The 24,123-nt window shown below is 41.2% G+C and overlaps 3 protein-coding genes across 6 annotated transcripts in view; 1 reads left to right on the forward strand and 2 right to left on the reverse strand.

Moving 5' to 3' along the window:
• Positions 1 to 536: 536 nt before the first annotated feature.
• Positions 537 to 9,155, reverse strand: piga (phosphatidylinositol glycan anchor biosynthesis, class A). Of its 2 annotated transcripts, none has more exons than XM_084544986.1 (7): positions 8,621 to 9,155; positions 6,904 to 7,372; positions 6,545 to 6,815; positions 4,801 to 4,933; positions 4,466 to 4,598; positions 2,578 to 2,784; positions 537 to 1,554 (listed from the first exon to the last, which is right to left on the reverse strand). In XM_084544986.1, the coding sequence occupies exons 2-7, from the start codon at positions 7,345 to 7,347 to the stop codon at positions 1,276 to 1,278; spliced, it is 1,467 nt and encodes a 488-aa protein (XP_084401112.1). In that variant the 5' UTR covers positions 7,348 to 7,372; positions 8,621 to 9,155; the 3' UTR covers positions 537 to 1,275. The 2 variants fall into 2 exon arrangements, with proteins under 2 accessions (XP_084401112.1, XP_084401113.1); XM_084544987.1 differs by having other exon boundaries at positions 8,200 to 9,155.
• Positions 9,156 to 13,517: 4,362 nt separating this feature from the next.
• On the reverse strand, positions 13,518 to 17,785 carry LOC311488534 (uncharacterized protein). Its single transcript, XM_084545294.1, has 5 exons — positions 17,550 to 17,785; positions 15,542 to 15,838; positions 15,163 to 15,441; positions 14,808 to 14,926; positions 13,518 to 14,622 (listed from the first exon to the last, which is right to left on the reverse strand). Exons 1-5 carry the CDS (start codon positions 17,593 to 17,595, stop codon positions 14,554 to 14,556), a joined length of 810 nt encoding a protein of 269 aa, XP_084401420.1. The 5' UTR covers positions 17,596 to 17,785; the 3' UTR covers positions 13,518 to 14,553.
• A 1,172-nt stretch (positions 17,786 to 18,957) lies between these two features.
• Positions 18,958 to 24,123, forward strand: part of LOC311488380 (amyloid-beta A4 protein-like) — a 15,633-nt gene continuing 10,467 nt past the window's right edge. For 2 of the 3 annotated variants that reach the window (XM_084545034.1, XM_084545035.1), the window contains exons 1-7: positions 18,958 to 19,192; positions 21,619 to 21,786; positions 21,912 to 22,041; positions 22,130 to 22,242; positions 22,667 to 22,857; positions 22,939 to 23,150; positions 23,309 to 23,476. In XM_084545034.1, the coding sequence (XP_084401160.1) occupies positions 19,133 to 19,192; positions 21,619 to 21,786; positions 21,912 to 22,041; positions 22,130 to 22,242; positions 22,667 to 22,857; positions 22,939 to 23,150; positions 23,309 to 23,476 (1,042 nt within the window). In that variant the 5' untranslated portion in view covers positions 18,958 to 19,132. The remainder of the gene's footprint in view (positions 19,193 to 21,618; positions 21,787 to 21,911; positions 22,042 to 22,129; positions 22,243 to 22,666; positions 22,858 to 22,938; positions 23,151 to 23,308; positions 23,477 to 24,123) is intronic. The other variant, XM_084545036.1, reaches the window with a different exon arrangement.

A 24,123-nucleotide genomic window follows, 5' to 3' on the forward strand; every position in this document is an offset into this window, starting at 1 on the left:
ATGCGAGGAGCAACAATGGGTTTAACGCCCACGTTTGGACAAGTTTCTCACGATGTAGATATCTGGTGGATACTAGAACAGATACGTTAGGATTAAAAGTTACCGCCTAGGGTTGAATTTAATGACGGGTTTAAATGAAACACAATTTACTTTTTTCCAAGGAAAAATAACTGAGAGAAAAGCAAATCAAAATAAACTATTTAGACCTAAAGCGTATCTCGAAAAGCTTATTTTAAGCTTTAGATCTCAAGTCAACAACCTTTTTCTCAGGCATGATAAACTACCAGCCACAACCCTAAGCAAATCCCCATCGTTAGCCTTGAAGAGCCGTCGTCTCCGTCGTCTGTGTCACCTCCCGTTTCACAGCTTTTCTGTGTTTTGTCCGGCACTCCTCATCGCAGGAAGCCGTCTCTTCTATGAAACCAGCTGTAAGGAATTAGTTGTCTTGGTTTTCTGGCGGCTTAATGTCTCAGTTAAAAGTTTCTAGGAGATAAAAGATCTAAATAAGACGATCATAATAAAACGACATGTAAGACATGACACACTTTATTTCCAGAATAAATTTTCTTTCACATAATAAAGCAAAATTTAAAGCATTTGAACAAAGGAGCAGCAGTGGTAAAATCTCAATTAGTAAAAATAATCTGATATACAGCTTCACCAAAAACTGATTTTCTCCAGTTTATAAACAAAAAAAAAAAAGACCAATAACTGCAGGTTTGTTTTCCAGTGATTAATCAGCACATTCCCGCGTCTGTTCAGTGCATATATAAAACATAAAAAAAAGTGCTTATAAATTGTCAAGTAGTTCCACAGATTCTCATTTTAGTTATTAAATATAAAAAAAAAATCCTTTTATGTCTGAGATAAAACGCTTTCACACAAGGTCCCTTTTGGTAAGTAAATGTAAACAATGTTTGGGGTTAGCATGAGAACATTCAGCCAGCATGTTTAAAATGTCAGCTGGCACCATCAAGAGCACATACACCGATCAGGCATAACATTACGACCACCGTCCTAATATTGTGTAGGTCTCCCTTGTGCCTCCAAAACAGTTGTGACTCATCAAAGAATGGACATGGGCCTTCTGAGGGTGTCCTGTGGTGTCTGGTAACAGGATGTTGTTAGTGGGGGCCTTTGGGTCCTATGGGTTGAGGGGAGGGGCCTCTGTTATTTACTTCTCCTGTCAGTGGTTTTAATGTTGTGGCTGATCGGTGTACAACACCGTGTAAGCAGCTGGAAGTGCGGCAGAGGTATGAAGAGATCACTTTGTCCCTAAGTTTCTGTCCCTGCTGCTCGCTTCACGGCATGTTTCGAACAAGCTCCCGTCTTGCTGCTCGTGTCCTGCCTCCACAATCCCTGAGGGCCGGTGGCATCCACAGCCACGTCCATGACCCGATCCGGCACCAGCCACTGCAGAAGCAGCAGGAAGAGGAAGTCTAGCACAGCAAAAAACGCAAAGATGGAGCCAGCCACGGGGCCGCAGTGAGACCTCAGCCGCCTTAACCGTCTGTCCAGGGGAAGAACCTCCTCGACAGCCACTCTGTCATACACCTAAGCGAGTAAACACGATGATTAGCGGTCATCTATGGCAGCCTCAGCTGTGTAGACCTTCAGTACATTTACATTTACACAACCAGACAGGAAATCAGGTTATAAAAAATGTGTTTACATGCACATTGTTAATTTGATTACTATAACTTTGTAGACATTTATCGGGCTGGTAATGAGATCATTCCCCCCGTCACACATCTTATTCTGAAAGCGCTCTACTTCCTGCTTGTGAGGGCTGTTGATGCAGAACCGGTTTTGTAGTTCATTCACGTGTTTCTTTTCTCACAGTATGCAAAGACGCTCAAGAAATACTAACCCTTGTTCCAGACAAATCTCCAACCTATCAAAAGAATTTACATGACACTGTCCTCAATCTGAATGATTAACAACTTTACCAGAAAAGACCTAAACTAAAAACAGGAGCCCGGTTACAAGAAAGGGAGTTTAACCACGACTCTGAAGCTGAATCTTGACTCATAACATCCAATCACTAAGTTTTAAATTGTTCTATGTGTGCGTAAAGGCGATAAATAGATATGGCAAGTTGAAGCGAATAGAAAAAAACCTACCTGCAGTTTAAATTAATTTCCTGAATTGTAGGATTTGAGTTGAAATAATTAAAACAAGTGGCTGTAACATTAACCCAAAGTTTTTAACATTATCCAGGACAGTTGCGTGTTTTTTGTGCATACTCCAATCTCTCCTACTTTCTGTTTTTCCTTCTCTGTGCCTCCGCCTTCGTGGAGGAAATAGGGGATTACGGAGGTGGAGCATACAGCCCGATCCAGTGTGTCTCCCTGGCCTCTTTTCATTTTGTGGATAACAAAGTTTTCCCACAGAAATCTTGCTCAACCCACGCAAGGAAAGTACTGCGATGATTCATCATGGATTGCCTCAACTAGTCCTATCTAACAATCTGCGTGGTTAAGATTGTTACAAAACTAAATGCTGAAACAAGTCACTGCATGCGCACGATCTAGTATCGGTACATTCTGTATCCTGTGACAATTTTGGTCAACGTACCTTTTCAGTCCTCTCTGCAACGTTTTTCCAGGTGTAGAGGTTTCGCACACGAGCATGAATAACCGCGGGGGAGGGGACTGAGCCTGACCTCTGCTGAGCGATGACCGCTTCAAGACCGGCACACAGTGACCGTACGGTGGGTTCACACAGGGTGATCAGGTCCTCGGGTAACACCTCAGGAATGCCCCCCACGCGAGTGCTAACCACCTTAGAGATAAAAAGGGAGGATTGGGATACAAATACACAGATATGAATTGATCCAGCATCGAGTAGCTTCAGTACGTCAACAGAAAAACACAAATCAGCGAGAAGAAGTCTAAAAATATAGACTATATAGAAGGCCCTGGAGGTTTCAGGCTCTGGGTTGTGGAATTGTTATTGATGTTACTTGAATAAGGAAAAAGGGAAAGCAGGTGCATGAGGAGCTGTAAACATGTGACTTGTTTTTTTTAAGATCGGAAAAATAAACGATGAGAAATTATGAGTAATTGTTATTGACGCTTCATGAATAAGATTGAACCTTTTGTTGTATAAACGGACGAGTTAATGAGCCAATGAAAGAGACAGTCCTGAAGCATAAAATAGTTCATGGTGTGAGAAAAGTGAAAGCAGCTTTAGTGACATGCCCTGACTGCATTTCATTCTCATTACGGCAACACAAGAATTTCCACAACTGTAGGTTAAGTGAAACCGTTGGCATTTTCCATCTCATTCACCATTGTCAGATGATTCCCATCATACTGGTTACACAACTACACTCGCAAGGTAAACAGCTTTCTAAATTCACTCCACCGCAATCCATATAAATCATCTCAAATATTTGTCTCCAACTGTAAACACAAAAGTTAGGCCTCTGGATTAGCTCCTGCAGCTAAACGCGCAGGGATCCACTATCAGCGCTCATCAAACGGGGCCACGGTTACGTGAAAAACCAACACAAAACGCGCCGCAACATCGCTGCTTAGTCCACACTATTTGTTATAAACCCCCAGATGCTGTGATGGACGGTACTTGTAATTTCTCACTGTTTATTTTTCCTGTCGTGAATGAAATCTAAACAAGGTTGATGTTCACAGCTGCTGATAAAACCGCTTTCTCTTTCTCTTGAAACACAGCAGACATGACGTCCACAGTCAAATATGCCCTGAGCAGTCCAGACAACGCAGTCTTGTTTTTCTTTCATTTATGTGCCGAGTGGAGACATCTTAGGTCTGTGTCGTTCTTTCCTGGTTGCGTGTGGTCGTCTGTAGCACCACGGTCCTGGAGGGAACACTGTCTCATTCTACTTTATACTCTATCCTCTGTAGAAGAGGACAGAGTATAAAGTAGTTATCTGATATTTTTGTATTATATGTATCTTTTCATATTTTATTTGTGAGATTTCTTTTTTATATTAGGCATTTGGGTGGACAGCAAAGAAGAATTTCATTGTACAGGGAAACATGTTTCGGCACATGACAATGAACTCTTTTCTTGAGTCTTGAATCTTGAATAGGTTTGGAACGACAATTAAAAAAATGTTTGATCTCTTGACCCGCAAGCAAACACCCACAGCTTTTTCAATGACTGTTTTGCAACCGAGTTAAGTTTCATTTTCAGGCCAGTGAATGTTGCAACATCATGAAACCTAATTTCGATAGCGTGACACAGGTTGAGAAAACAAAACGACAAGCACAAACAGCAAACAGAGAGCGCAAGTGCGTCAATTGGTGTGAATTATTTTTACCACTTACACAATGGCAAGAGATCACAGCTTTTCCTTTAATTCATCCGTCAGGTTGTCAGGTAACTCGAGTATTTATTATTCTTTTACGGTGGTAATAATAATTGCTACCCTTCTTGGCAGGTAACTTCATGTTTTTGAAGTTGTGCACGCCTGACAACAAACCTGCAATCCACAGCTGGCTCCCTCCACAATGGCCATACAGAAAGCTTCAGTCAGCGATGTGTTGAGGAAGATGTGACCCTGAACCAAAACACCTCGCACATCTTTATGCTCGAGGGCCCCCAGCAAACGCACCCTGCACAGATGAAAATACATAAAAAAGGTATGCAATAAAACCAACTTTGAAGCCACAAACACTGGGTTGCTGTCACGGTATAATTCGTGCCGACACACAACACCACCTTACTGTGCTTTCAGACAAATTACACTAGTGTTAACTTTTAAAGAATTTCAAAGAATCTTCAAGTGTGCTCCGAAACAGAAAATGACGTGCGTACCGGTCATGCAACTGGAATTTCTCTCTCACTTCCTCCAAAACAATTCTCTTTGGTCCCTCTCCACCAATTAGGAAATGTAGATTTGGATGTTTGAGGCAAAGTTCTGGGATTATTCCACTAAGAAGGTCGATTCCTGAACAGAGGAAGACAATGTGAACACTTTCACAATAAAATTAATTCAGTTCTTTATTGGTTCTTATTTAACATACTGGATTTGTAATGCAAATACACTGCCTGGCCGAAAAAAAAACAGTTGCCACCCCAAATGATGCAATGAGTAGCTTCTCATTTCTTAAGCAACCATGTTGAAAGACACATCCTGTGGTAGTGGAAAAGATGTTAGTGTGTCGAAGTGTGAGAAAGGTCAAATCGTTGGCATGCGTCAAGCAGAGAAAACATCTAGGGAGATTGCAGAAACTACTAAAACTGGGTTAAAGGACTGTCTAATGTATTATTAAAAACTGGAAGGATAGTGGGGAACCATTGTCTTCCAGGATGAAATGCGGCTGAAAAAAATCCTGATTGATCGTGATCTGTAATCACTTAAACGTTTGGTGAAATCAAATCAAAGAAAAACAACAGTAGAACTCAGGGCTATGTTTAATAGTGAAACTAAGAACATTCCCACACGTACAATGTGAAGGGAACTCAAGGGATTGGGACTGAACAGCTGTGTAGCCTTAAGAAAACCACTAATCAGTGAGTCACACTGGAAAAAAAAATGCTTCAATTTGCTAGGGAGCATAAAGATTGGACTCTGGAGCAATGGAAGAAGGTCATGTGGTCTGATGAGTCCAGATTTACCCTGTTCCAGAGTGATGGGGGCATCAGGGTAAGAAGAGAGGCAGATGAAGTGATGCACCCATCATGTCTAGTGTCTACTGTACAAGCCTGTGGGGGCAGTGCTATGATCTGGGGTTGCTGCAGTTGCTCAGGTCTCGGTTCAGCAACATTATGTGTCCAAAGAATGAGGTCAGCTGACTACCTGAATATACTGAATGACCAGGTTATTCCATCTATGGATTTTTTTCTTCCCTGATGGCACGGACATATTCCAAGATGACAATGCCAGGATTCATAGGGCTCAAACTGTGAAAGAGAGAGTTCAGGGAGCTAAAGGCGGTCCAACGAAATATTAGAGTGTGTGACCTTTTTGGAGGCGGCTTTTTTTTTGCGCCAGGCAGTGTATATACACTGCTGTTTAAATTAGCAGATTTTCACAAAATCCTGAAAGTAGACAAAGAGAACGCAGTTAAACACATTATACAAATATTCAAACATACACATAGCTGTGAGGTGCAAAAGTAAGTGCACCTCTTACATTACAAGTTACAGGCGATTTAGACTTTTGCGTTAAGTTGACGCAGAGCTATGGCGACAGCACAGACCCCCTACGCAGACAGTGCGCAAACCCTAGCGCCATAACTGACGTGCACCTCCCCAGAAATGCAGCTATGCGCCGTGGCCATGGAGAGCACAAGAGCTATGATTGGTCCGCATGGTTGTCGCGTTTTTCTGCTTTAATATTTCCGGCTGCTTCTCCATCTCTGCAATTTTCAAATCTACTGTTTGACTGATTGTCCTACAACTAGAGTACAGTTGAAGCGGTCAATAAGAATGGCCTGAACTTTGTTTCTAAAATAAGGACACTTTCTTATTCATCATCATAGCACTGTTAAAAGTAACGTCTACAGTGACCCAATGAAAAATGGAAAAAATGTATAACACAAGAGATTCTCTGTACCTTTGCGGTAGACGAGACGGCTGATGACAACAATTGTAATCCTGTCATCTTGGCGCTGTGAGGGGTCTGGAGTGAAATCTGTCGGGTCAACAGCGTTGGGAATAACAGACACTATCTCTGGGTTGAGTGCTGCACGGAGGACGGTGTTCTCCTTGCTGGTGTACGACACACACACGATGTGGTTGGTGTCACACAAAGACACAGTCAGAAGCTTGTTGGTCAGCACAGAGCTGACGTCAGCAAAGCCGAAGAGCGAGTGGTCAGTGAACACCTGGAAATCATAAAGCTCTTTAAGTTCATCTCAGCAAGTTATCACCAACATAATGATATTAATCATTAATTTATTTTGGGTGACATACTGTGTTAAGGCCCATGGTCTTGGCGTGGAACAGGGCATCGTGGCCCATGGCAGAGAATGAGCTGTGCGCATGCACAACGGTGATGCGCTCCCTGACAAACACACAGCGCAGCAGTGGGAGACTGTGGAAGCAGGTGGTGGCTGTGGACTGGTTGTACATCACCTGCAGGGGCAGGTAGTACACCTTCAGTCCGTTGGTCAGGTACCTGACACCCTTCCTCTTGCCGTAGGCGTGGGTGGCGATTACCACCTTGTGCCCCTTTTCAATCAGACACTGGGAAAGCTGGTAAATGTGACTTTCTACTCCTCCCATATTTGGATAGAAAAAGTCAGACACCATACAGATGTTGTGCTTCCTGCTGACCCTGGTAGCCTCTGCAGGGACTTCAGAGTCTCTTTGAGATGATGGATTATTCACAGCTGCCGCTCTCCTGCATCGGCCCATCGTGGGTTCCTCCTGTGGTTGTGCACTTGATCAGTGGCAAAAATAAATTCATCAGTTAGCGGATCAGCATAAGTCAACTAATGGCAGTGATTTTCAAGTAAACATACCAGTACTTTGTGTATATATGTGTGTGCACAGTTGAGTGACATAATCTAAATCAGCATTTTTTTTAAAGAATATATTAAATATTTGTGTCAGATTATTGGTATATGTCTTTTTTTTTAAAATTCTATTAAATATCAGAAAGCACTGAGTAATACTGATCACATTTTTGCTGCAGCCCAATACCCAAAGTTATCAACACTACCTGTGCTTAATAAAGGTAAAGCTGTACTATTTAATTAATATCATACAACTGATATTCTACAGAAGAAGAAAATATTCAGTTTTACTTCAGACTGTCAGAATGTTTTAATAAATGTTAATGTCTGTTATAGAGGTGGCAGTTATCAGTCACGTTGCACTGCATGTCGTTATACTGGTTCATGTTTCCAATGCTCTCCTCGTTTTTGTAAAAGGGATGGGCAAAGTGTTTGAAATAAACCGTCAGTTAGATATTTACCTTACATGATTAGGACCTCTCTGTTTGTCTTTTTTATTTAAGAAACTGTGGAGCTGGAATTGACAGCACAAACAGCTGTTTGCATGATCGCTGAATAAAATTATTATTTAACATGCATTAAAGAGTTTAAGCACTAGTTTCCATCCAAACACATCCCAGCGATGTTCTGATAATGATAGATGGACTATGTACATCACTGGGACATGATATCAAGTATGAGTTATCAGCTTTGATACTTAGATAAGCAGGTAAGCTTTCACTCACACTGCCTGACAAATGACCGGAAGTACCTTTTAGTGTCTCGTCCTAAAGCCTTTCGATGTTAACCACCATGTACACCTGAGACAGTGTCTGCGATAAGGATATGCTGACGTGGTCTCCCCATATCCTTATAAAACTGTTGTTGACATTTAGCATCTGTCGCATATGCATATTTTTTTACTGCATGCAGCACCTTCTTTATGTTGTTTAACAGAAGAAATGTTTCTAGGGTGAATTCTCCCTTCAACTTACTATCTGTTTAACCACGGGATAATTAAATCGACACAAACCATGTATTGACATACAAGCGGGTGTAACGTTCAACTCATTTAAACAACATTTGAGTTGTCTTCGTCTAATTCGTAATACATTAGCATCAAGCTAACACACGTCATATTTAACCACTTAAACCGCTTAACGAGAGCACTTGCGTCGTCCAAAATTCCTTACCCTGAACAAAATGTCAGTCTTGTTGCAGCTTGTGAAAATACGTAGAATTATTATTATTTTTTTTTATGTTATATTCATTTCTACTGCGCTAGCTTTTAGCTAGCATGTTAGCCGTCTGTATTACTTCCTGTTGTTGTGCCTACGTCACGTGCAATGACGTGCAGGCGTTATCAGCCGCCGCGTGGGTGAGTATGAGGAAGTGTGAGTCGATGATTAGCACAGGAAAAGCCACTTTTTCCTATAAGAGCTCAAAAGTTCACGAAAGCAGTTTTTGCTGTTTGTGCTACAGTCTTCTTTGCTAAACATATATTTGTGTAAATATTATTTGTCTATTTTATGTAACCTTGGATTGTGTTTACACTGTTTGTTTATATGTCTGCACTGTTGGCGTGTATATTTACACAAGTGGTTCTGTAAGTGAGCATTTCTGTTTTGTTATTTTTGTGCTTTCACATCACAGCATAATGTGAAATACTGTGCCTTTTACTCTGCTTCATCAATGGCACAGCATTCACAACATTTTAGAATACGTCTTTTATATACTACAAATGTTGTTGAGAAATATGAAATATAATGAAAAAGATTAAGTCAGTAGTTTCCAACTTTTCTGACATTCATTCATTCATTCATGAATGTTAAGGGTCGCGGGGGTCTGCTGGAGCCTATCCCAGCTGTCATGGGGCAAGAGGCGGGGTACACCCTGGACAGGTTTCCAGTCTATCGCAGGGCTAACACAGAGAGACACTCACACCTATGGCCAATTTAGCATCACCAGTTAACCTAATGAGCATGTCTTTGGATGGTGGGAGGAAGCCAGAGTACCCAGAGAGAACCCACGCAGACACAAGAAGAAAACATGCAAACTCCACACAGAAAGGCCCAGTCGGCCCATGGATTAGAACCCGGGACCTTCTCGCTGTGAGGCGTCCGTGCTAACCACCTCGCCACTATGCTGTCCACTTTTCTGACATGTGACCAAAAAAAAAAAATAAAAACAGTTTCTAGTTGGAATCCACTGTCACATGAGCCTTTTCACACTTCCACTAAAACCAACTTCCATGTATTTTTTAAGTAACAGTGAAATTCAAGATTAGTGACAAGTTAATTTACCTAGTTTAGCTCTCCTTTAAACTTAATTAATACAATTATTTTACTTTGACATGATAAGAACATTTTGCTGATAATAATTAAGGCACAAGGTTTTAAAATGCAGAACTTTTATCTGCAATGGAAATTTCTGAAAGTGTACTGTTGGTTCTTATTAAAGGGATCTGAGTACTTTTTCGCCCACAATACCTTTGTTGTTAAAGGTCAGCTGAAAAAGAAAACATCTTGAAAGGAAATGAGATCACAGTTTCTCATCCGTTTATTAGCAGCAAATCATGAAAAGCAACACCATTCACTGTGGCCAGTTTGAATAGTTTAAATAACAGCAGTCACAAAAGAACATAGATCGTCTTATTGCCAGTCTACTCAGAATTGATATTTTTCATGACTGTAGTATTTCAGTATTAGATTTACATTTCAGTGACTGAATATAGTCAATATGTCTGTATCAGTAACATGTGTAGGGTTTATAGTGTGGTTGTACTTTGTTTTTGGCTGAGGCCTACTTTACGTATATTGAAGTATATCTGAATGTGTGACTTTTTACCATCAGTAAGAAATATCCAAAAACAAAAGGCAAGACTCTACAAGTCCAGTGTCTCTTGATTCAGCTTTTTTGGATATTATACCATGGATATACAAATGACCCAGATGACTGGGAACCTTTACAGACATCAGCAGGAACGGTTTATTCTGATGTTACGCTATTATCTGGAGTTTGGCTCACTTCCCATACATTTGTTTACCTCCTTGTCCAGGACAAAAAGCAATGGAAAAAATTCATTTCCCACAGACATGCCAATAAAATGACAAGCATCAACTAAGAAGAACAAAACCGGTAGTGGCAGTTAAACTACAGCTGATGTTGTGCAACTGGGGATTAGCAAGTACAAATGTGATGGCTACAATTACTGTGCCGTTAAAAGAAACTCGCAGTTGCTGCATTTAATATCACGATGCTTTTAATGTTGTTTTACTAATGAGCTACATACAATGCCCATTTTCTCTGAAACAACAATGTGTAACTATTAGTTGCCAGATATAACTACAGCAGTTATTCCTTTGGCCTGGACATCACATTTAGGCTCTGGACGAAAGTCGGTTTTGGTCATGAGTTTGCTCCTGAAATGGTAGCCAGCAGGATCTTCCCGGAAGTGTGTGGCAAATATGTTTGTCTTGGATGAATTTGTAAGAGGCTGTTCATCAAAAAGCCACTCAATCTCAGTCTCTCTGTAGCGTCCTTTTACATCACACTGGAAAACCCTCACATGTCTAGACAGTTTAATGGGAGGGTACTGATGAACGCTGTACGTTGCTGATGAAAAAAGAAAACAAGTTAAAATTCAAAAACAATTCAACTGGAAATGAGTGGTCAAACATGGTTGGTATGCATAAAGAAAAAATAAATTGCTCACTAAAGACATTTAGATTCACAATGAAGCGTTGGTATAGCTCATTGTTGTAGAAAATACATTTGTATATCTCCTGGTCGTCTACAGTGATGTTGTCGAGGCGGATGGAGCAGTTACTGCTGTTCTCACTCAAAAATACTGCAGCTCTGTCCTTGTAGCTGTCATTAAAAAAAGGGTGCTTGTACAACAGAGCTTTGTTGCCAATCACCCACTTAAATTCCTTATTTTCATTTCTATCCAAGCAGGTGCACGGCAGAAGGACGCTTTCTCCTAAGTAACCCGTGACATTGACCTCGTCATCACCTAGGGCAGAAAAAGCAACTATGGTTTAGTCCAGTTCTCGAAACCTCCTGAAATCACAATATGTAATAATATTGAATATACATTTAATAGACATGTCCGAGCACATAGTGTGAGTTTCATTGCTGCATTAGTACTGCAAGTTAAATAAATGAAGTTAAAAGTTGCTGCAGTTGTTTCCACTTCTGTATAATATTTTACAGTGTAATTTTAGTATGAATAATATTGATCGTTATCTTTCAGCATCTGTTTATTTAATTGAATCCCTGAGCAGCTACCATTAATCCAGTGCTAACATTCGCGTTCATTCTCTCCGTCCTTCATTTTCAGATGTTCTTCTTGACGTGTTACCTTGTCATTTACACAAATACCACTACTGTTAATCTTTACCTCTCACCTTTCCTTACAAGTGATAAAATATGTACAGCATGTGTTCAGATATATTAGAAGTGTACCAGAAATCCTCTCCGTTCTGCTGCTGTGCAGATCAAGTACGCACTTTCTTTTGTGCCTTGTTATTCAAGCACAAATACTTGGCCATTTCCAAGAATGAGCAAACTCTTGTTTACATTTCTGTTCAAGTGAATGACCTGCACAAAAGGTAGCTGTTGATTCTCGAGGCTACAATTGACAATTTCACCAACCTGAATGAAGGATTTGCATGAGGTTAACGCATTACTACAGACTTATGAGTTTAACAAGTCATTTCTGTTTTTATATTTGATATACATGTAGTTGTAACACGTAAAAATGAAACAACAGAACGCTAGAAACTAAAACTACAACAATGCAAACATGAATTACAATACTGTAATAATACACTTCTTCAGTGTTCAACAATATGCTGCTCATGTAGGTTGTTTAATTTACTAGTAGACTATCTAACGTAAAGCAGTCTTACAAGAACTTAAGTAATCGGTCAAAATATAATGAAAACCAAATCAATCAAAACTTTGCTCTAATTTGATCAGTCATAAATAGATATTAACTTGAATTAACCGTGATTTCAGTTACAAAAGATGCACCTGATTTTTAAAATGTGAGGCATGATTATTGATTTAAATGACATTTGTCAGACCGGTGGCCTAGTAGATAGGAGCTGTGCAAAACTTTAAATTTGATTTAAAGGACGGGGTCTCCATGTACTTAACACAACTATTTTAACACGGCTATTTTTTGATGTGATTACACAAGATAATGTGTTACGTTTTGACTTACCTGAGACCATCAGCACCATTAACATTCCTGCTAATAAAGTCAGCATGTTTCCTCTCTGGGCAGACGGATGGACAAGTTGTTTTTATCTGTTATACAACCTAATATACTGTGAGTCCTGTAGTTATAGTTCGAGATTTGCCAAATGCAGGTAGCAGCTGCAGCTCGGGAACAGGTCAATAATCCAGTCACGTCTGTTTTATTGCGAAAGTAAATAAAGGCAGTGCAACTTACCACCCAGAAATTCACCTCCCACTGAGGGTCAACGATTTTAACTACAGGTAATGTGAACACTAAATGAGTGTAATAAAGTATATTTCCCTGAGTATTTCAGTTTTATCCTGTTCATAATTTGACTTGACAACATGTCAGGTGGAAATATTGTAGTTCTGTATTTCTGTAACCACTATTTAAAAAAATATATATATATATTATAGGGTCATGAAATACAACACAAAAGATTAAGTTTCCAACCATTATAACATGTGACAAAAAAGGAGCAGTTTCTAGTTGGGGTCCAAAGTCACATGAGCCTTTCACAGTTCCACGTAAAGATAACTTCCCTAGTAATTATTAAGATACTCCTCAAAATTAGAGAGAAAGACAGAATCAGTGTTTTCAGTATATTGGTCACAGCGGCATTTACAGCAACAGAGTGAGTTCTTTAACTTTGATTTGATAAGAAAGACTTGCTGATAATACTTCTGTATGAAAGCAAAAGGTTTTAAAAATCACAACTGTTCTATGTAATGGAAAATGATGACACTCACATAAAGGATATGAGCACTTCTTCCAGCACAGTATATTTGTTAGTTAGGTTGAATAGAGAACAAAAGGGGGAAATGAAAAGTCTGAAAAGGAAATGAGATGCGTTTTCTGTCCAGTTTTTTTTTTATTTTCAGAAAAAAAAAAAAAGATTACCATTCACCTATTTTGGCAACGATGAGAAGCACAAAAGTGTACTGCCAATTATCAGATTCGATTTCAGGTAAATACAGTGGACCTAAATGAACAGACTTCCTTGATGTATTGTGTTGCCACATTTCTGCCAGCTACGCAAAAAAAGGTCTCAATTTGTTCTGCTCAGCTTCAACAACGTGTCTAAACATGTTATAAATCCATCTAGTACTGGAGTGTGAAGTTCTGCACACTGTAAAAGCTATTTACAGCAAGAAAGTGCATGTGACAGAATATAAAAAGACATATGAAAATAGAAACACGTAAAAAACTATAGTACAAAAGGATAAATGATTGTCCAGTTCTTCTCTCATGAAGTAGTTTTCATTTTAACCTTGTGTTGAACATGAAAATTCACATTTTATTGCTGTTCCCGCTCATCCAGCCTTCTTCAGATGTGGCATGCCGTCCTGACTACAGCCACAGAAGCAATGCTGCTGATCCAAACCAACATAAGGGATCAGTGTTGGACCAGCAATCTACAGCAGCAGTATTTTGTCCATTTCCCAGTATTTTGTCCATTTCATCTTTTCAGTCTGAAGATGATCCAATGTTTTTGTTTTGGCTGTCCAGGCAGGGATTGATCACCCTCTTTACTGTTTGGTGTTCTTGTATGCCTCTATAATGCCACACTGTTCCCTCTGTACCTTAATAAACCATACAGTAAACATCATAACAACATAAACGCTTATTTACAGTAAAATTTACGGTTTAAATAAAAGCTGTCACAGAGTTACATTTTATCACATCATCAATTAGAATTCACATTTTATCTTTTAAATGTACTGAGCGTTGCTGAACTGGAAAGGGATATTAACATATTTACAAAACGTCTACATCTACGTGACATGACATGAGATGGAAAGCTGGATGTCCATGACGTCCATCACTAACCACGTTTTCTGAACGAAAGTGCTTTCGCATTGTCTCTTTTGAGTCTTTTCAGTTCCCCATGAAGTTGTCCGTTTCCCCGTCCCTCGTATTCGATTGAAACCTCCTTCTCGTTCTCATCTAGACAAAAAAAAATTCAAAATATAAATTCCACTGAGAGGTGTCAATACATCAGCAAAGAAGAGCATAACCGGTAGCAGCTGTTAAACTGCAGCAACTGTTTTGCAACTCTGGTTTAGCAAGTGGAGGTAAGTGGATAAAAATAGGTAAAATGACTACAATTACTTTGGCATCAGAAGACTCACCCGTTTACGGATCCCAAGATACAAAACCAGGAAAAATATGAGCACCAACACAACGGGGATGATCCACAAATGGTGTGAAATAGATGGCGAAGGAGGAGATGGAGATGGTGGGATAGGCTCTATGGAAAATAAAGAAAACGCCAAAAAATTATGACACAGCAAATGTGTTTTTTCTTAATGAGCTGATGTCATAGAAAGAACATATTAAGCAAAACTTTACTTTAAGTATTTTAGAGTGTGCTGTATTATGGCCTGTTGCTGCATTCAATATTACAATGCTTTTTATGTTGTATTATTAATGAGCTACATACAATGCCCATGTTCTCTGAAACATCAATGTAAAACTATTAGTTACCAGATATAACTGCAGCAGTTATTCCTTTGGCCTGGACATCACATTTAGGCTCTGGACGAAAGTCGGTTTTGGTCATGAGTATGCTCCTGAAATGGTAGCCAGCAGGATCTTCCTGGATGTCTGTGGCGGATATGTTTGCCTCGGATGAATTTGTAAGAGGCTGTTCATCAAAAAGCCACTCAATCTCAGTCTCTCTGTAGCGTCCTTTTACATCACACTGGAAAACCCTCACACCTTCAGTCTGATGGACGTGAGAGTGTTGATGAACGCTGTACATTGCTGGTGAGAAATGACATACAGTAAGTTAATTTGAACAATTCAGCAGGAAACAAGTGGTCAAACATGGTTGGTATGCATAAAGAAAAAATAAATGGCTCACCAGTGACACTTAGATTCACAATGAAACGTTGGTATTGCTGATTCTTGTAGAAAAGACAATTGTATTCCTTCTGATCTTCCACAGTCAGGTTGTCGAGGAGGATGGAGCAGTTACTGCTGTCCTCACTCAAAAATGCTGCGGCTCTGCCTTTGTAGTTGCCCATAAAAGAGTTCTTGTACAACAGAGCTTTGTCGCCAAGCTGCCATTTAAATTCCTTATTCTCATTTCTATCCGTGCAGTTGCATGGCAGAAGGACGCTTTCTCCTAAGTAACCCGTGACATTAACCTCGCCATCACCTAGGGCAGAAAATGCAACTATAGTTAGTCCAGTTGTCAAAACCTCCTGAATATATAATATGTAATAGTATTGAATCTACATTTTATAGACATGTTAGAGCACATAGTGTGAGTTTCACTGCTGCATTAATACTGCGAGTTAAATAAATGAAGTTAATGATAAAAGATGCAGTTCTCCTGCTTGTTGTGCAGATTATTTACACTTTTCTGTTGGGTCTTGTTGCTCAAGCACAACTGCACGGCCACTGTTTTTGAGAAACTGCAGCCCCTCTGATTGTTTATATTGTGTGCGTGACCTAAATGCTTTTCATTCCAGATAACAACCAACAGATGTTACAGTTTCAATGAGTTCTGCCTTGATTCTTTAACATCACCTGCATTCTCTTGCCAAAACATTAGATACACCAGTGAAAATGATTGCAGTCTAATACACCGATCAGCCACAACATTTAAACCACTGACAGGAGAAGTGAATAACATTGACCATCTTGTGACAATGCAATGTTCTGCTGGGGAACTTTTGGATGTTACTTAGACATGTACCACCCACCTAGACCAGATCATGCACCCCTACCCCATAGCAATGACACTCCTCGATGGCAGCAGCCAACCCCAGCAGGATACAGCATGACACAGTCGCACACACAAAAATGGTTTAGGAACAACTCCTGGCCTCCAAATTCACTAGATCCCAAACAGATCAAGAATCTGTGGGATGCACTGGAACAAGCCTGATTAACGGAGGCCCCTCCCCTCAACCCAGAGGACGATTCTCTGCTGAGTCTGAACTGTTTTGGAGGCACAAGGGAGACCTACACAAGATTAGGAAAGTGGTCATGATGTTATGCCTGATCGGTGTGTTACAAATGTTCAGCTGATGTTGAAACGTGGTAATTCAACTGTATGATCATTTTGGAGGATGTAGTTTGTGGTGATGTTCAGATTTAACTTTCAAAAAGCATTGGCTCCGTTCACTAATGGCGAACTGGCAAGTGAGTGTAGTTCAATGTGACTGTAACACATAAAATTAAACAATAAAGGAGCAAAGTTAGATCAATACAAACACAATCACAAGAAAATACACCTAAAGGTTACTAAAACTGATGACTTTTTCTGCAGGTAAGATATGTCCTATAACCTCTACAAGTCCCCATAAGTGGTTTAAATACCCAGTTTATCTCATATGATGATGGTTTGCTGTGGTTATTATCCAAGGAATTACTGTTTATGTTGTCGAAAAAACTATATTGTTGTAGGCCACAAAAGCAGCTGCGGTAAAAACCTTGTGTGACACATGAGGAAAATATCCTGTGTCAAATAAACAGTTGGCATTGTATCTTGCATTCCGGTATTGTACTGTGCGGATTAATCAGACGGGTGCAGCTATGTGGCCTGTCAGATAAAAACTGTGCAAAGTTTAAGTTGGATTAACAAGAGGTGGTGTCATGTGCTTTACTAACAGTCTGTATGTGCGTGTGTGTATTGTTATACAGGATAAAGTTATATATTTGAGCACATTGGGGTTTAAAAATAACAAGCGAGTATTTTTAAAAGGGGGATTTATTTTGTACTTTCACACTATTGTATAAAAATACTTCTTCCACCTCTGCAGTGGCCTTAATAATTATTGTGCAACATGTTTCCGGGGAGAAACCCAAAGATGTCCTCATTAATGATTGATATGATATGGAGAAAAAAAATGGAGATTTACCTGAGACCCTTAACGCCATTAACAGTGCTACAAATAAAGTCCACATGTTTCCTGTGTGGGCCGACGGTTGCTCGAGGGAAAACTTCTGGTTTCACCGTGTAGTATTGATTGGTTATCCTATTCCACCTCGAGTCCTGTCATTTTCCAAGGTTACATTTCAAAGTACACCAAGTAAGAAACACGGACAGCGGCTGCAATCCCAGCGTAATCCCAGGTCAGCGAAACACTGTCTGCGCGGACTGGGTGTCAAAAGAGAAGTGAAAGCGAGCAGCGGAAAGTCGTCATTAATGAAATGAGTGCAGAGGCGGTCCTGGCTAGATTTACGCCCTGGCGAACCATCCCCCCCCCCTCCCCCCCCCCCGCCCAAGCTAAAAAATAAAAAAATAAAAAAATAAAAAAATAAAAGACTACATAAAAAAAGATTCCTGCAGTAAACTATTTCGTATTTTACATACGAGTTTTGTTTTGCATCATCCTAATACCATCTGAACAGTTCCAGTTATGATAACACACCAGTTTTGTACATAGAGAAACAGCAGATAATTAACATAAAAAATTATTAACAATTAAAAAATTCCACAGTCAGGACGTCTGTGTGAATTTGCACTTGTCCAGACTAGGTTGCCTATGGGTGAAATTAGTTGCATGACATGATGCCTCAATTCTTACAGTTAATTGCTAGTTCAGCAAAACTAAAAACCAAATACAGTCGTCTTCTGTGGCTATTTAGCAACATATTAGCAAGAGGCTAATAAATAGCCTATATAGCCTACTGTCACTCACGTCACTCATAGAAATCTGCATACCTTATATCTTTTGCCCGTTTTTTCCTCTTCATCTTTTTTCTGAACTGGGCACCTGATGGCTTTTTTTGGTCTTTTACTTTGATCCATGATGAAGATGAAGACTCGACATCATTAACTTTTGCATTACCTTTTGCCAACACCGTCCGTTCGCCCGTCAATCAACCGGAGTTAAAGGAGTCAAGTAGATGACTGCACAGATTTATTTATTTATTTATTCCATTTTTCACATAACCCAATTAATTACATGTAGGTATATGGGTCTATGTTAATTTTAGGAATGCAATACAATTTATTTGGAAGCAGTTTGTGTTGTGTGGTCTGGGATCAGTCTATCCCTCGCCCCCCCCCCCCCCCCTCCCCCCCTCCCCTTTGCCTCTTCTGACACACACCACAACTTCACATGGGAATAATCGGTAGTCTAGAAAACTGGCGAGTTTTGTTTAGTTTTTTTTACAAAATTGGTGAAGTTGTGAGCGAAATAAGTTTTTTTTTTATTGGATTTATAGCACACCCCACCCACACACATATGTCTCCTCTAAACCCCCACCACCCCCACCACCCCCACGCTCCAATCCAAACACATCCTCCGCCGTTAACGCCGTCACTGGGAGCTAAGCAGACAGGGATCAGCGGGATTGCGTCGTCACACACACACACACACACACACACACATACACTAAGAACCGTTTTTAACGATTCTCTTTGTTCAAACGGGAGGTAAAAAAAAAACAAACAAAACGTGAACATAACGGCGGTGCTGGATACCGGGAGGACGGTATGGGGGAGCACACGGCGTTTCTGCTGTTACTGGTGGCGACCTTGACGCTTTCATCCGAGGTGAGTACAGCGGAGAAACCGCAGGATTGTGGCTGGGCGTCGGGGAGCCGTTCCCCCGAGCAGGCCCGTCTTCTCATCGGGAAATAGTCGGCACCAACCACCGTGTCAAACCGTCGAACAATGGCGCATCGATAATAACGGCTAAAATAAATGTAGCAGACAACGCTGCGTGGCTTGTAACGGCTATTTAACCATGACAACCGCAGTGTTACCACAGATAACATGATAACTGAAAGTAGCCGAGAACCACTCTGACGTTTATCCTGTAAATTAATATTATTAAGATCCGTTTTTAACGTTTATTTTCTGTATAAGTCTTTTTTTATTATTATTATTATTCCAGGCCTAGGCTACAGTGCACACAGATTTACTGCGCAGAATAAACTAGCAAACCAGTAATGTCAGCAATGCTACCGAGGCCTACCGTTAGATGTCACTGATTGGCAGTTTGTCTCTGCCATGTTGGATGTTTTTGTTTGTCTTGGTGCATATTTGAACGCGGATATGTTTAATATTGTGTTACAATAGCTGCATTTGTCGTTTTTTTTTTTTATTAATAGTTAGCAACGTATTGTCACATAACGGGAGCAGTGCGGGATGCTAACGTTAGCTAGCCTTTTTCCAGAAATTTACTGGGATTGACATGGCAACGGGCATCGGCTAGCGTGTGGGTAAAACCGTGTTCACCGAGTTTGTCCAAATATGTGTTCAGACAAACCGGTTGTGCTGCTATACAAACAGTTCAGCTTTTGATAATGAGCAGCGTCGCCCCGGGCCCTGTCCGTCCGGCGGAGTTGCGGCTGCAGGGAGGCGAAACTGCTGAGGAGAATGGAAAAAAAGGGATGCAGTCTTATTAGTTTCACATAAGCAAGATGGCGCCTGCTGCTGCTGCTACTACTGCTGCTGCTGTGCTGGAGAGAAATATGCAGCTGGAAATAGGATAAACGGGACCCTCGAATGCAGTGTGTAAAATTGTAGGTCCAATTCTCTTATCACCATGCTGCATTCATGTGGCGTAAATAACCCTTAGGTGGTCGACTAACAACACACCTACGCAGCTTCCCTTGTAAAAACCCCCTATGTGCTGCAGTTAAAAATGTCACCCACGCAAAAATTACACACGAGACAGTCTTTCTCGTGACACTAGCTGAGCTACTTTGGCAGGACCCAGCTGTCAGTTCGCTTTTTGTCTGCGGTAGTGTCGCAGAACTATTTATACTTTATAACCTTTTGTAGTTGTTAAAGTTGGAATTCCCCCCGAGGGCTCTGTGATAACAAGGGGAATTCGTTTGGCTCTGTTTCAAATTGGACAGCATTCAGTTAATTCACTCTTTGTGTTGCAATGTAGACACCGGTTATTGAGCTACACCTGTCTTAGGCTGCAGGGCAAGTCAGGATGGAAAGAATCTCACGCTTCCGGTACAGAAAGTGATCGCAACGTCCAGAATAGTTGGCATGCTCCCCAGGCAGTCACACCTGAGGGGTTTTCCACTTTCATGCAGGATGTCAGGTCCGACAGGTTACCTCAGCTTAAAATAAGAGGATAAGAGGAGCAGAGGAGTCAACAAGTGGCTTAATCTTATTGTTTGCTTAAGCAATTTTTACAAAGGTTGTTATTTGAAAGACAGGAATCAGCGATCCGTTTCGTAGAGTGGCTTAACGGCAGGCAGGTGTAGGCGTTTGTTAGTTGATATTGCATGCCACCTCATGTCACAGAGAATACTTGTTGTCTTGGTTGTCTTTTTCAGTTTTGGCTCAAACAGAATGAACAAGCTGGATGTAACACATGATGCAAGACACTAAAATAGAGATGGACTTTCACGTCTAAATAAATCATGGATACCACCGTGCAACGGGGCTGATAAGCTGAAACACTGGACTTTCCCATTAACATTCTCACGGGGCTAACACAATGCATATCCTCACCGACAAACACGGCGTACGGTCCGTATTAGTCATTTAAAACAGCGTCAGTATTTTATAATATCTGCCAGAGAAATTAAGGCCCCGGGAGACGAAAGACATTTTGACTTCCTCCAATTGTCTCCCTAAAAACAAAGGAAAGGAAAAATTGCGTACAGATGGCCTGTTTCTTGCGAAAGAGGTTATCTGTACCTCATATTCGCTCACAACTAGATTTTAATAGCGTCTTCCTCACAATTTTATTTCACTTTCTCTAAAAGGGAGATGAGTGAAGCCAGACGGAAGTACGCATGTTCTACCCTTAAATATGCAGTGATATTATAGATTAGTTTAATGAGCCCTTCATCCTCATGACTTCCTAATCCCTGTACTGTGTACATAGCATAATCGTAGAGGGACTACATATATATGAGTTGCATAAGCAGATATTTATGGTTAAGCTATACCATACTAAGTTGGGTTCGGACTTCATCCATGTCCTCTTTTTCCTCTTGTCTGTCCAGGTGCCTGCTGATGACTCTGTGGGCTTACTAACCGAGCCACAGGTGGCCATGTTCTGTGGGAAACTCAACATGCACATCAATGTGCAGAGTGGCAAATGGGAGTCTGACCCTACCGGCACCAAGAGCTGCATTGGCACCAAGGAGGGCATCCTGCAGTACTGCCAAGAGGTATTTAAACAGAGTGAGGCAGCACTGCAGAGACAGAGAAGCTAAAAGGGATGGAGAGAGAGAGAGAGACAGACAGCAAGCAAGTAAGGCAGCAAAAAACATTACATTCTCGCTTGTTTCTACAGGTGTATCCAGAGTTGCAGATCACAAATGTTGTGGAGGCCAACCAGCCAGTCAGCATCCCCAACTGGTGTAAGAAAACCCGCAAACAATGCCGCAGTCACACATATATTGTGGTGCCATACCGCTGCCTGGGTAAGCAGTTTGTAATATTACAGGTGTACATTACGTTTATGCTCGCGTGTCTGAAGGGTCACAGAGTAAAAGCTGATTTATGCCGCAGTTGGGGAGTTTGTGAGTGACGCCCTGCTCGTTCCTGACAAGTGTAAGTTCCTGCACCAGGAGCGTATGGACCAGTGTGAGAGCCACTTGCACTGGCACACTGTAGCCAAAGAGGTGAGGATGGACAATAAGACGGCAATTCTTGTCACTGTGTGAGCCTCGCCCTGTCTGTTATTCTTCCACTATCTTAGTGTTTTGTTTTTTTGTGTGTGTGTGTCCGCTGGTCTTGCTTCTTTTTCATCTCAACTCCCTCCGCGTGACTCTGCGTGCCTTAATTTCACCCTCACCCCCCTCTTATCTGCTGTCAACCTAATTTGTTTGCCTTTTATCCCTCTCCCATTCTGTGCAATCAGTCAGAAAGCCATAATGATTTATGTAACCTCTATTATGATCAGTAATCCTTGGATCACGCTTCAAGGTTTACCAGAATAAGCTTTCTTGAAGATTAAAAAGACTGAATGATACTGATGATGTTGTTTATACGAAGGCCATTGAAGCTCTTTGTGAAATCATGATTAATGTCTTTTGTTAAAACTAGTCCTGCGGAGACCGCTCCATGAATCTCCATGACTACGGGATGCTGTTGCCGTGCGGTATCGACCGTTTCCGAGGGGTGGAATTTGTGTGTTGCCCGACGGAGGCGGAACGGGAAGCAGACAGCGTGGAGCTCGAAGGGGAGGAGTCTGACGTCTGGTGGGGCGGAGCTGAGACCGAATACTCTGATAACAGGTATCGTCGCTAACGCGCATTCATCACTAGCCACGCGCACACACGTGTTGGTGAAGACTGAACCAGCTGCTCTGCTCGCAGCATGACGCGCCCAGCAGACACCGAACCAGCCACCACTGAGGACGACGAGGACGAGGACGAAGAGGAAGACGCCTTCGATGGGGACGAGAACGGAGATGGAGATGACGACGACGACGTGACGGACGAACGGGATAGCGATGAGCACAATGCTAACATCGCCATGACAACCACTACCACCACGACCACTGAATCAGTTGAGGAAGTTGTTCGAGGTAAGGCATAAAGCAGATGTGCACACTTTGTTTACATTTCTTCATGTGATTGGTTTTTCATCATCGTGTCTTTACTTTTATGTTGCCCATAAAATGTAGACGCTCACATTTTACATTTTTGTTTTGATGTTTAATTTGCCTGTGTGTACGTATCTCAGCGGTTTGTTGGGCTCGGGCTCAGTCAGGCCCTTGTCATGCCATGCTGGAGCGCTGGTACTTCGTGCCTGAGAAGGGCCACTGTGCCCCCTTCTTGTTTGGGGGCTGTGGGGGCAACAGGAATAACTTTGAGACGGAGGAGTACTGCCTCGCTGTCTGCAGCAGCTCGTGTAAGTCCCCGGAACTGGAGCTAAACCCCAAAGTGTCCACGTAACAAGCCTGACTCCTGTCATCAGGCTGCTGCAGACTGTCTCTCTGTCTCACTCACTCTCTTTGTCTCACTGACCGGAGTGTCTGATGCCTCTTAACCATTCAGAGCACTGATGCCTGGATTCAGCTGCTCATCCTCTAAACAAAACGTTATCCTTTAATTTATCCCACAGTGGGGGATATACACTTTTTCCCGTTTTATGTTTTCAGACACAATCCTCTGTTTATTCCAATTTATACAAATCACATTGTCACAGTCATTTCATGAGAAGAGGTAAAAAAAAATAAATAGGAAAACTAGAATTGAGAAAAAGACGAAGGTCAATGCCACTCTGAAGTCTTTTCAGTGAATATTAAGCTATGGCCAGAAGCCACTTAAGCTATTTTGGCGCTAAAAACACAGAGAAACAGCTGGCCGAAGATAATTAATTGCCTACTGCCTCACATTTAGGCACGCTTGGTGCCAAGTACCTTACCTAGCTTTAGGTAGGAAAATGAATATGTGTATTTCTCAAAATGTAGAACTATTTTAGGGCAAAAATATTTCCTGAAATTAGTGGCCGCTGTAGTTTTGAGTTAATATTTGTCAAATAAGAGTGAATAGAGC

This window comes from Chelon labrosus (genome assembly GCF_963514085.1).
Source record: "Chelon labrosus genome assembly, chromosome: 5".
In the NCBI taxonomy this organism is placed as follows: Eukaryota; Metazoa; Chordata; class Actinopteri; order Mugiliformes; family Mugilidae; genus Chelon; species Chelon labrosus.

Excerpts from the sequence above, each read along its gene's own strand:
- piga (XM_084544986.1), bottom strand. The coding sequence starts at position 7,347 with ATGGGCCGATGCAGGAGAGCGGCAGCTGTGAATAATCCATCATCTCAA. Across the intron at positions 4,934-6,544 it reads CCGTCTCGTCTACCGCAAAG|GAATCGACCTTCTTAGTGGA; the intron begins GTACAGAGAATC and ends TCCTCTGTTCAG. Across the intron at positions 1,555-2,577 it reads TTGCAGAGAGGACTGAAAAG|GTGTATGACAGAGTGGCTGT; the intron begins GTACGTTGACCA and ends TTACTCGCTTAG.
- LOC311488534 (XM_084545294.1), bottom strand. The coding sequence starts at position 17,595 with ATGTGGACTTTATTTGTAGCACTGTTAATGGCGTTAAGGGTCTCAG. Across the intron at positions 15,839-17,549 it reads AATGGCGTTAAGGGTCTCAG|GTGATGGCGAGGTTAATGTC; the intron begins GTAAATCTCCAT and ends TTTCTGCCCTAG. Across the intron at positions 14,623-14,807 it reads ATCTTGGGATCCGTAAACGG|ATGAGAACGAGAAGGAGGTT; the intron begins GTGAGTCTTCTG and ends TTTTTTGTCTAG.